Source organism: Diaphorina citri, unplaced genomic scaffold, assembly GCF_000475195.1.
Source record: "Diaphorina citri unplaced genomic scaffold, Diaci psyllid genome assembly version 1.1 scaffold356, whole genome shotgun sequence".
In the NCBI taxonomy this organism is placed as follows: Eukaryota; Metazoa; Arthropoda; class Insecta; order Hemiptera; family Psyllidae; genus Diaphorina; species Diaphorina citri.
The window spans coordinates 134,102-146,746 of record NW_007377791.1 but is presented as its reverse complement, the minus strand read 5'-3'; the positions used below and the strand labels follow the sequence as shown (position 1 = coordinate 146,746).

The 12,645-nt window shown below is 40.6% G+C and overlaps 3 protein-coding genes across 3 annotated transcripts; 1 reads left to right on the top strand and 2 right to left on the bottom strand.

Annotated features, from left to right (window-relative positions):
• Positions 1-2,120: 2,120 nt before the first annotated feature.
• LOC108252232 (cell division cycle-associated 7-like protein) lies at positions 2,121-3,404 on the bottom strand. The gene is made up of 2 exons (XM_026822697.1): positions 2,489-3,404; positions 2,121-2,406 (listed from the first exon to the last, which is right to left on the bottom strand). Exons 1-2 carry the CDS (start codon positions 3,377-3,379, stop codon positions 2,236-2,238), a joined length of 1,062 nt encoding a protein of 353 aa, XP_026678498.1. The 5' UTR covers positions 3,380-3,404; the 3' UTR covers positions 2,121-2,235.
• Positions 3,405-3,912: 508 nt separating this feature from the next.
• On the top strand, positions 3,913-8,785 carry LOC108252236 (transient receptor potential protein-like). Its single transcript, XM_017443558.2, has 4 exons — positions 3,913-3,964; positions 4,669-4,885; positions 5,088-5,438; positions 7,396-8,785. Exons 1-4 carry the CDS (start codon positions 3,923-3,925, stop codon positions 8,094-8,096), a joined length of 1,311 nt encoding a protein of 436 aa, XP_017299047.2. The 5' UTR covers positions 3,913-3,922; the 3' UTR covers positions 8,097-8,785.
• A 275-nt stretch (positions 8,786-9,060) lies between these two features.
• On the bottom strand, positions 9,061-11,835 carry LOC103507983 (cell division cycle-associated protein 7-like). Its single transcript, XM_026822706.1, has 3 exons — positions 11,636-11,835; positions 10,372-11,135; positions 9,061-9,822 (listed from the first exon to the last, which is right to left on the bottom strand). Exons 2-3 carry the CDS (start codon positions 11,091-11,093, stop codon positions 9,099-9,101), a joined length of 1,446 nt encoding a protein of 481 aa, XP_026678507.1. The 5' UTR covers positions 11,094-11,135; positions 11,636-11,835; the 3' UTR covers positions 9,061-9,098.
• Positions 11,836-12,645: the final 810 nt, after the last annotated feature.

Genomic DNA, 12,645 nt, shown 5'->3' with positions numbered 1-12,645 from the left:
ACTATGTTTGGACACACCTTTAGAGATGACAATGAATGTGTGGCTCATCGGATCAAATCGTAAGGCTTTCGGTTGACCAAACGGTCACTGGACACGTGAGAGGTCGGTCTTAATCGCTCAACCTAAATGCTACCGTAATCTTATTCCAGGTTTGGTGTGGGGCGAAATGAGAGCCCTTTGGTCAGACGGCCTCATGGAGTATATCACCGACCTGTGGAATATCGTGGACTTCCTCAACAACATCTTCTACATGCTTTGGATCTTCCTTAGATTCACTGCCTGGTTTCTGGTACAGGTAGGTCAGAGAAAGATTGACAAACTGTGGTTTGTTCCACAAACGACCTTGAAGCCCACAATTTTTTCTCCAAGCGCTGACGAACATTTACAAACGGGTAGAATCACTTCATAAAAGTATTCAGGGACTTCTCTTACATATTCTTGAGAGTTCATTCTCTTCTCATTCACTCTCACTTATCATTACTGTTTACATTTCTCAATTTCTCTTCCAGAAAGAGCTTAGTTTGGGAATGGATCCATGGTACCCGAAGGAAAAATGGCACACATTCGATCCCCATCTCCTCTCTGAGGGAGCGTTTGCAGCGGGCATGATTTTCAGGTAATTAAAATCCTTTTTATTTGGGTATTGTCTTTAAGTGGCAGGGTTCTCGTGGAGAGCTCTTTCACCCAACCACTGATGCTTCTTCACTGTGAGCCTTCACTTTAAGATATTTAAACAGGGAGGTCTCGTCACATTAAGATATTTAACCAGGGAGGTCTCGAATGATCCTAGACTTATTGCTTCATTATGTCCATTCCGACCTAATGCAGAAGGTTGTTTTCTTTTGTTTCTTTGTTTTGCATTTGGCTTTTATTGTTATCTTTTGTTTTTCTTACGCGCATCATTTCACCTATGCCTCGGAGTGGGCTTTAACCCATCATTTAGGGCTGTCTGCCCCCACACCTAAGCTTCGGAGTGACCTTTTAGTGTATGAAATACCATTTTCTAAGCCTCGGAGTGGGCATTTTGTGTATGAAACACCATCTTCACTGCCCCCAGGATGCTAGACGAGCTCAAAGACCAGCCAGAAGTACCAGTTTCCTCAAGCTGGTGCACATCTTCAGCGTAAATCCTCATCTGGGACCTTTACAGATATCTCTGGGCCGGATGATTATCGACATCATCAAATTCTTCTTCATTTACACCCTGGTGCTCTTTGTTTATGTTCTTTTTTATTTGAACAATTTGTACTTAAAACTAGTCGTATTGTAAAGGTACCTAAAAAAAGTACTTAACCAAACAGGTACATTCGTTGCTTTGTCGTAGCTTTTACGAATCAGAATCACTACCAACACATTTTTGCTTACATTTTTTATTCGAATAAATTAGTTTGTTAATAAATATACGCTACATTTATAATGTCAAAAGATGTCCATGGAATTCATTTCAAATAATCGAATAACCGAAAAAGAACTTTTTTTTTTGGTTCAGCACATAAAACTGTCGGTATGAAAGTGTGTATCCCCTCCCTGTAACTTAGAGAAATGTCTATCAAACAAGTCTAGCATACTAAGCAATCATGAGATCCGGCTTTCATAGAAAGCTTAAAAAGTATAAAACAAAGAAAAAATAATAAGTAGAGAGAGGTATATAAAAAAAAGTAGAGAGAGGTAGATAAAAGATAAACGTAGAAAGTTCTTAGAACCAATAGTTAAACTAACAACAACAAAACTGCATTAAAAGTACAAAATGAAAATGATTTCGTCAAGGTACTTTTGAAAACACCTAAGTATGCAATTACACGAAAAAGACAACTGCAATTGAGATTTTTTTTTTTCCTCTTTTTAGAAAGCCCTTCATTTGTAACGCTATCTCAAATTGGAAAATTTTCATTGAAAACACCTAAGTATGCAATCACACAAAAAAGACAACTGCAATTGAGATCTTTTTTTCCTCTTTTTAGAAAGCCCTTCATTTGTAACACTATCTCAAATTGGAAAATTTTCATCGTGTCTTGCTAGATAAATGAATCTCTCAATTAAATAGAAGACACTTTATGCGTGGCACATGCTTTTTGGGCGTACGCGGTAGTTGTAAATTATTGTCACTTACAATTTTCATCGTGTCTTGCTAGATAACTGAATCTCTCAATTAAATAGAAGGCACTTTATGCGTGGCACATGCTTTTTGGGCGTACGCGGTAGTTGTAAATTATTGTCACTTACCTGCCTAGCTGCCTAGTATTCTATAAACTCCAGATCTTTCTCCGCTTCTTGCAAGTAATCCTTGACACTTTCGAACCCTTTGGTCAGAGCAAGCGGCGTCATTATTCCAGTAGGAGGCAAACCCTTTCTATTCCTGCATATTGAACAGTTGCAGATATCCCGACACGGGGGACAGGCCCAGTTCTCATCGAGTAAAGCTGGTTTGACAGAGGGAACTGTAACTGCTATGGTCTTATCGTCCCGAAATCGAAGAGAGAAGGAAGACAGGATAGGAGACTGAGTTCTCATTGAGTAAAGCTTTCACTATATCTTCTCCATACCGATTGAGCAGACATACACCACAGAATTGTCCTCTCACGCCTGTACAATTTCCTGAGCGACAGAATGTCTTGGTGTCTGTCGTCTTCTGTCTACATTGATGACATGTAGACCCGGACTGGCTATACACCTTTCTACTCACATTAGTCACCACCTTGCTAAGTATATCGTCAGTCACTTGACTCACATCTAGCGCTGGAACAGGTGCACCACTCGACCTATGCTGAACACGTCTATACCGACGCTTCTTACTTCGCTCTGAAAGCAAATCTCGTCTCGATTCGTCTTCTTTGAAACCCAGGAAGTCTTCCTCATAACTTGACTCATCCGGTAGTTTGAATCCTAAATTAAACCTGTGGTGGTCTTCCAGTTTCTTGAGATAACCCAAGAGTTCTGGATCATCCACACCCTCGGAATAATACTTCCTCTCAACTTGTCTGCTGGAGCGACGTAAAGGAGTTATCTCCTTGATGAGAGAATGTGTGGATTCATCCTTGAGCTGATAGCGTTTTCGTTTCCTTGGGTTGAGATCTTCTTTTGGTTTGTCTAGTTTTTGGGTGATGTTTTTCATTTTCGTTTTGGCAGAGTCGAGTAGGTTGGACACTTGGCCTACCATTTTCATTTTATTCAGTCGCCTCTTCTCGAGTAGACTGAGGGGTCTTGTGTTTTCCTCGTCACTCTCGTCTGTGTTTTCTTTTTCTTCATCTTCTTCCTCCTGCTCCTCTTTTTCTTCTTCCTCCAATTTTTCAACCTCCTCCTCTTCCCCCTTCACTGCCTTTTCTCCTTCTTCTATACCTGTCTGGTTCTCTTCTTCTTTGTGTTCATCTTCTCCCTCCATTTCTTGGTCTCCTGCTTCATCATCAACATTATTCAATCAAGTATTTGGGTTCGATGGATTTGAAAAATCCCATTCACTGAATATGGATTTCCAAAACACATCCCCCCCCCCTCCCGTCAAGATTAATCTGCATTTGATGGATTCATTGGATTCAGATAAAAATGAATAAACCTAATTGATGAAATTTTGAGAGCCTCAATTAAAACGCCAATCAAATGTTTACAGGAAAGATCTGACACAGAATGGAAATTCGCCCGCAGTACCCTCTGGATCAGTTACTTCGAAGAGGGCGACACCGTACCTCCTCCGTTCAACATGTTTCCATCGGTCAAATCACTCAAGAGAATGCTCGGCCTTAGCAAGAAGGAAAAGTCAGGATCCATCATAGTGAGTTTGTTGTTACTACTCTCTACCACCTAACCTGCCTCGGTGGCGTAGAGGTCAAGGCGCTCGCCTGGCAAACAGGAGGGCGCGGGTTCAATCCTAGCCGAGGCATGGAATTTTTTCCTTATTTGTTTGAGAATATACAAATCACTCAAGAGAATGCTCGGCCTTAGCAAGAAGGAAAAGTCAGGATCCATCATAGTGAGTTTGTTGTTACTACTCTCTACCACCAGACCTGCCTCGGTGGCGTAGAGGTCAAGAAGCTCGCCTGGCAAACAGGAGGGCGCGGGTTCAATCCTAGCCGAGGCATGGAATTTTTTCCTTATTTGTTTGAGAATATCTGACCATAATAATGGAGCTCTAAGGGTTAGGTGGTAGAATTCGACTTCCATTTTTCTCAAAAGAAGATTTTTTTTTTGTAGGAGTGAAAGAACTGCTACAATAGACTCTGTCTGTCGTAGCAAGCCCATTTTGTAGTTATGTCCCTCATCAAATAGACTTGAAGACACACTTCTTTCCATTTAGTTGCTCGGTCAACAAGAGAACACCAAAATAAACAATTTGAAAGATTTGCAATCGAAATACGAGTCCAAATCTTTGTCGATGGATGGTGAGATTTTTTCCCCCTCCTAAGGCAATTCAACACTATTAGGGACGGTAGGTCGTTCGCGCCAAATAGTGGGAATTAAAAGGCCCTTTTTTTAACGCATTTTTATTTGATGATTTCTGCTACATAGGTATTTCGCGCCAAATAGTGGGAATTAAAAGGCCCTTTTTTTAACGCATTTTTATTTGATGATTTCTGCTACATAGGTATCTACCTACCTACTGGAGCCAGGTTGGTGACGTGAGGGAACTTTTATTAGAACCTATTATAATGTCCATTTTTTTTCTGGCTCCCCTAGAACAAATCTCGAGAGAAGGCCCAGGAGCGTCATGATCTAGTAGTTCGACTTCTGATCCGAAGATACGTGGTGGCAGAACAGAGGAAGCGAGATCAGTTTGGAATCACTGAAGACGATGTGATGGAAATACGACAGGACATTTCCACAGTCCGATTCGAGCTGATCGACATCCTGCGAAACAACGGCATGAAGACGCCCAAACTTGACCAGGAAAATAGTGAGTGCACCCTGTATTGTCATATTTTTATAGCCTACCCTGTAAGTTTCTTTTTTTAATAGTTCAATCTGAAAGAAAAGTTAGCTGGCAAATTCCGAGAGTTAGAAAAATCGCCGGTTATAATATGACAGGTTCACAGGCTCCTGTAGCTAAAAGTAAATGAAAAACTAACCCAGGCTGACATGAATTGTGTTTGTTTCAGTCACGGGGAAGAAAGGTCGTGTCATGGAGCGTCGACTACTCAAAGATTTCCAGATCGGTATGGTTGAAGGTATCATCAATGATGCTATATCAGCTGACAAGGGTGGCAAAGATGTGTTCAGTAAGATAGCCAAAGCCATCGGACGTAAAGCGACAGGCGCAGGCAGTAAGAAGAAGGACTGGAATGCCATTGCTAAGCAGAAGTCAATGAAACGCGATCCTATTGGTAGTTCATCCGAAGCTCAAATCCGTCGCTCACGGCAGAGTTTGAGAAGACATATCATTGAGAACCAAGGTTCTGCCCTGACCTCCATGGATCCAGAGAAACTGATCGAGTATAATCCGAAACTATCTGAGATGCCACCGTCCGCCCGTGTTGCGTACGCCAAGTTCAAGATGCCAAAGATACGACAGGAGTTTGCAGATAAAATAGCAGACAAGAAGTCACTGGCAGACGATGTGTTTGCAGACGGCGCGGTGACGGTAAATGAGAAAACGCCGCAGGGCTCTATCGTGCGTCCCCGGCCTAAGCCTCCATCACGAACCACCAGCATCACGTCGCAGAAGTTACCAGCGCCTGAAGATATAAAGAAGCTGGCTGAAGAGAAAGATTTCCGAAGTCGAACCCCTATCCCTGAGGATCCGAATGAGCGAAGGACACCCACACCTGAACCTGCCTCGGCCAAGACTGAAATCAAACCGGTGACAGCAGCAGGACCCGTGTTGAAACCTCCCGAGACCAAAGTGCAGCCACCGACACCGACCAAATCCCCTGCCCCACCACCTCCTGATGCGAAACCCCTCACCCCAACCCCATCAGTTACCAAACCAGCTGCTCCGAAACCTTCACCGGCAGATAAACAGCCACCTAAACCCGCCGCAGCTGTGGAGAAACCCAAGCCGGCAGAAAAAGCAGCAGCCACAGGAGATAAGGATGAGACGAAAAGCACAAGTACAAAAGCCGTGGAACCGAGTGAGAAAGCCGCAGCTAGAGTGACTAAGCCAGGAGGCAAGTCTAAAGTAACTGGGGAGGTATTGACAGGATGGCTGTAGAGATGAGAGGAATGTTAAGGAAAACTAACAGCTAGGAAGCAATTACATTGAGCTGAAAAGGTAACATCTTCAATACTTCACCTAACACACCAGAGTGTAAAATAATACCTACGAATTAAGAAATGATACCTACGAGTATGTTTTGCTCTTAATCCCGACAAACTGTGGTTTGTTCCACAAACGACCTTGAAGCCCACAATTTTTTCTCCAAGCGCTGACGAACATTTACAAACGGGTAGAATCATTTCATAAAAGTATTCAGGGACTTCTCTTACATATTCTTGAGAGTTCATTCTCTTCTCATTCACTCAACACAGAGAGTTCAGGCACTTATCATTACTGTTTACATTTCTCAAATTTTCTTCCAGAAAGAGCTTAGTTTGGGAATGGATCCATGGTACCCGAAGGAAAAATGGCACACATTCGATCCCCATCTCCTCTCTGAAGGAGCTTTTGCAGCGGGCATGATTTTTAGGTAATTAATTGAAATCTTTTTTATTGCTATTATTATTTTTTATGACTCTTTTAAATGGTAGGGTTCTCTTGGAGGAGCTCTTCCACCTAACCAGTGATGTTTCTTTCACTGTGAGCCTTCCAGATATTTTCTTTCTTTATTATTTCCATTCCCACCTAATATCACTTTTATCTTTGTTTTTCATATCACTTTTATCTTTGTTTTTCTTTTGCGTATCATTTTCATTGCTATTTTCTTCTGTTTCCAGTTTCCTCAAGCTGGTGCACATCTTCAGCGTAAATCCTCATCTGGGACCTTTACAGATATCTCTGGGCCGGATGATTATCGACATTATCAAATTCTTCTTCATTTACACCCTGGTGCTCTTCGCTTTCGGATGTGGTGAGTGTTGGTGTAGTCTTTAATCGGGGAACGGTTTCACCACCTGGAGCAGGGATTTACAAAAAGTCCACTCTGAGACTTAGGTGCAGGGGCAATTGTCCCTAAGGATGGGTTAAACTTATAAGAATCTACGAGGCTACGAGGGATTTATAATTGGCGCTGTTGGCCAGTGAAAATTCTCAGAGCGGCCTTCGGACCTTTCCGAGGTTTTCAAAAAGCGCAGTTCTTATGAAGGCCATTCATGCTCAGACGGTCTAAGCGTGAGTGGCTGGCCTCAGCCATTGAGTAGCGATTAGATTTAAGTCTCTAATGGCCGATCTTCCCACAGAGAGTTAACACAGTGTCGAGTGGTTTCTTTAACGTAACCCATTTGATTTACACAGGCCAGTGTTTCAACTATCTGAGATGCCACCGTCCGCCCGTGTTGCGTACGCCAAGTTCAAGATGCCAAAGATACGACAGGAGTTTGCAGATAAAATAGCAGACAAGAAGTCACTGGCAGACGATGTGTTTGCAGACGGCGCGGTGACGGTAAATGAGAAAACGCCGCAGGGCTCTATCGTGCGTCCCCGGCCTAAGCCTCCATCACGAACCACCAGCATCACGTCGCAGAAGTTACCAGCGCCTGAAGATATAAAGAAGCTGGCTGAAGAGAAAGATTTCCGAAGTCGAACCCCTATCCCTGAGGATCCGAATGAGCGAAGGACACCCACACCTGAACCTGCCTCGGCCAAGACTGAAATCAAACCGGTGACAGCAGCAGGACCCGTGTTGAAACCTCCCGAGACCAAAGTGCAGCCACCGACACCGACCAAATCCCCTGCCCCACCACCTCCTGATGCGAAACCCCTCACCCCGACCCCATCAGTTACCAAGCCAGCTGCTCCGCAACCTTCACCGGCAGATAAACAGCCACCTAAACCCGCCGCAGCTGTGGAGAAACCCAAGCCGGCAGAAAAAGCAGCAGCCACAGGAGATAAGGATGAGACGAAAAGCACAAGTACAAAAGCCGTGGAACCGAGTGAGAAAGCCGCAGCTAGAGTGACTAAGCCAGGAGGCAAGTCTAAAGTAACTGGGGAGGTATTGACAGGATGGCTGTAGAGATGAGAGGAATGTTAAGGAAAACTAACAGCTAGGAAGCAATTACATTGAGCTGAAGGTAACATCTTCAATAGTTCACCTAACACACCAGAGTGTAAAATAATACCTACGAATTAAGAAATGATACCTACGAGTATGTTTTACTCTTAATCCTAGAAAATAATAGGATAACAATAAATGTGCAGTCTTTTAGTTTATGTTCTTTTTTATTTGAACAATTTGTACTTAAAACTAGTCGTATTGTAAAGGTACCTAAAAAAAGTACTTAACCAAACAGGTAGGTACATTTGTTGCTTTGTCGTAGCTTTTACGAATCACTACCAACACATTTTTGCTTACATTTTTTATTCGAATAAATTAGTTTGTTAATAAATATACGCTACATTTATAGTGTCAAAAGATGTCCATGGAATTCATTTCAAATAATCGAAGATATTTAATCGAATAACCGAAAAAGAACTTTTTCTTTGGTTCAGCACATAAAACTGTCGGTATGAAAGTGTGTACCCCCTGTAACTTAGAGAAATGTCTATCAAACAGGTCTAGCATACTAAGCATTCATGAGATCCGGCTTTCATAGAAAGCTTAAAATGTATAAAACAAAGAAAAAATAAGTAGAGAGAGGTATATAAAATAAGGGTAATAGAAAGTAAAAAGTAGAGAGAGGTAGATAAAATATAAACGTAGAAAGTTCTTGGAACCAATAGTTAAACTACAACAATAAAACTGCATTAAAAGTACAAAATGAAAATGATTTCGTCAAGGTACTTTTGAAAACACCTAAGTATGCAATCACACAAAAAAGACAACTGCAATTGAGATCTTTTTTTCCTCTTTTTAGAAAGCCCTTCATTTGTAACGCTATCTCAAATTGGAAAATTTTCATTGTGTCTTGCTAGATAACTGAATCTCTCAATTAAATAGAAGGCACTTTATGCGTGGCACATGCTTTTTGGGCGTACGCGGTAGTTGTAAATTATTGTCACTTACCTGCCTAGCTGCCTAGTATTCTATAAACTCCAGATCTTTCTCCGCTTCTTGCAAGTAGTCCTTGACACTTTCGAACCCTTTGGTCAGAGCAAGCGGCGTCATTATTCCAGTAGGAGGCAAACCTTTTCTATTCCTGCATATTGAACAGTTGCAGATATCCCGACACGGCGGACAGGCCCAGTTCTCATTGAGTAAAGCTTTCACTATATCTTCTCCATACCGATTGAGCAGACATACACCACAGAATTGTCCTCTCACGCCTGTACAATTTCCTGAGCGACAGAATGTCTTGGTGTCTGTCGTCTTCTGTCTACATTGATGACATGTAGACCCGGACTGGCTATACACCTTTCTACTCACATTAGTCACCACCTTGCTAAGTATATCGTCAGTCACTTGACTCACATCTAGCGCTGGAACAGGTGCACCACTCGACCTATGCTGAACACGTCTATACCGACGCTTCTTACTTCGCTCTGAAAGCAAATCTCGTCTCGATTCGTCTTCTTTGAAACCCAGGAAGTCTTCCTCATAACTTGACTCATCCGGTAGTTTGAATCCTAAATTAAACCTGTGGTGGTCTTCCAGTTTCTTGAGATAACCCAAGAGTTCTGGATCATCCACACCCTCGGAATAATACTTCCTCTCAACTTGTCTGCTGGAGCGACGTAAAGGAGTTATCTCCTTGATGAGAGAACGTGTGGATTCATCCTTGAGCTGATAGCGTTTTCGTTTCCTTGGAGTTCGGATCTTATTCGGTGATCAATATTATTGTCCTCCTCAATATGCTGATTGCTATGATGTCCAACTCGTATCAAATAATTTCGGTAAGTAACGTGTACATGGGACCAGAAGAACACAGAATGGTTCGGATCTTATTCGGTGATCAATATTATTGTCCTCCTCAATATGCTGATTGCTATGATGTCCAACTCGTATCAAATAATTTCGGTACGTAACGGGTACATGGGACCAGGAGAACACAGAATTGTAAAAGGGGTGCTCGAGTTTTGGGGATTTTTAAAACTCCAAAGCTGTGTCCACACACAGTCGACTGCCTCGACAACATAAGGGTTTTTTTTTTTTTAATCCAACGAATTCAATGAATCCAGATTCGATGGATTTGAAAAATCCCATTCACTGAATATGGATTTCCAAAACATATTCCCCCCCTCCCGTCAAAATTAATCTGGATTTGATAGATTCATTGGATTCAGATAAAAATGAATAAACCTAATTGATGGAATTTTGAGAGCCTCAATTAAAACTCCAATCAAATGTTTACAGGAACGGTCTTGTGTTTTCCTCGTCACTCTCGTCTGTGTTTTCTTTTTCTTCATCTTCTTCCTCCTGCTCCTCTTTTTCTTCTTCCTCCAATTCTTCAACCTCCTCCTCTTCCCACTTCACTGCCTTTTCTCCTTCTTCTATATCTGTCTGGTTCTCTTCTTCTTTGTGTTCATCTTCTCCCTCCATTTCTTGGTCTTCTGCTTCATCATCAACATTATTCACAATTTCTTCATTCTCTTTTAAATCATCCTCACAATTGTTTTCAATTTTTGTAATACCTACTTTATTATCTGTTCTTTTTGAATGTGATGTGTTAGATTTTTCTTCACTTTTAGAGGATGATTTCAAGTGACTATTTCTAATTTGTTCATATCCTTTTTCACTCTTTGCTTTATTAATGTGAGGAGATTCTGACATCTTTTCTTTCACACAAATGCTTTCAATTTCTTTGCCTTTGTCATTTTCATCCTTAGTAAAACCATTTTCATTTGAACTGCCCAGTTCACAAATATGAGAGGCATTGTCATCAGTAAGTAAGTTTTCATCTTCTTTTTCCATGTTATTCTCTTTATTTTCATTGCCTATTGACAGGAATTGTTTTTCCATTTGTTCAAACAGTCTAATTTTCTTTGTACATGGGTGCAAAATTTCAGATGGCTCCTTGGTTACTTTTGAGTGGATCATGTTATCTTGAAGCGGGTAAGTGTCAATTGTCTCCATATTTCAGCATGTGTTTGGATGAAAGTGTTAAAATGGGTTATTCTGTAACAGAAAGACGAGACAACATTTGGATTTTATTATTTTCTTAAAATTTTCAAAGAACAGGAGGAAAATAGCAATTTCTAGGTTTAAACGCTCTTAACCACAGAATACCTAATAGGCTTGCTATGAAAGTGCTTACTTATCTACCTATTTTAACCAGCAAGTGGGGGATTACTATGCAAGGTTCCCTTACTTTTCCTACCAGGTTGTTTTTATCACCTGGTAGCTGTTATAAAAATGCAATGACCACAGTCAATTACCATGGTAATTATGCAGAAGTCACGTCCGTGGAAAAGAAAAGCTCTTTCTTGCATTTAACCTAACCCTATAATAACCAGGGTCACTGCTTGTTCGTGCCAGTTCCTTTGGTAGCAATATTCTACGGACATGACTTCTGCACAAGTACCGATGGGTTAACAGATAAGCATTTTATTATCTAGTCAACAACCTGCTTTCTCCATCTGCCTATTGATGAACTCACAACTTACCCAAAAACCAACCTGTTGCTGAAGATGAAAGTTCTTATTTACTGTAGGGAAGTCCTTACAAGATGGGTCCTTGAAGAAGATCTAGGAGACAGGTACCTACTTTTTGGTCACCTAATTACCAGGGTAAATCCAATCAATAAAAACAAGAAGAGAGCTTATTTATCACACAATGCAAATAAATTTTAAATAATAAGGGAAAAGGAAATCACAGTCAAAACATTAAATTCTTTTTAAAAAGCTGCTAAAACATAAAAACATTTAAAAACACTAATTTTGAATTTTGATTTAAATTTGATTTTGGCGGTATTTTCATGCAAATAAATTTTAAATAATAAGGGAAAAGGAAATCACAGTCAAAACATTAAATTCTTTTTAAAAAGCTGCTAAAACATAAAAACACTAATTTTGAATTTTGATTTAAATTTGATTTTGGCGGTATTTTCTTTTTTTGAACAGAACGAACTTGGGCATTGCGCGTTGCGCAAATCTTTTCGCACGATGCACGAAATCAAAACTGCAAGATTTTTTTTTTCTTTCATTTTCCTTTATTCCTTTTATGAATTGTGATACCTATAATCATTTCAATAGAAATATGATTTTTTTTTTTTATGATAAAAGCCAAAATTCTTTTCATTTTAAAAGCTCAAATTCCGGGTGGCTTTTTTTTTCCAAGTCACGTTTCTTTTAGATTGGCTTCTTGAAGTCACGTCTTTTGCGTTGCGGAAAAAAACATGGCTACCTTCACATTTATCAAAATTTGTTTACGATCGGTGAAGGTAGCAATCAATTTTCAATCCACACCGTGTTTGCTGTAGAGGAGGAGAACTATCGATAGTCGGCACCATCGATAGTTATCGATATTTTTCAAAAAAACTATCGATAACTATCGATAGTTTTCGATAGTTTTTTTTATTACATATTTCCCTTGTTTCTAAAGGTCTTATCCCCCAAAAAGACCTAACATAACCTAATTTAAAGAAAATTATTAACTGTACACGTATTAATTTAGGTCACAGGGTTTT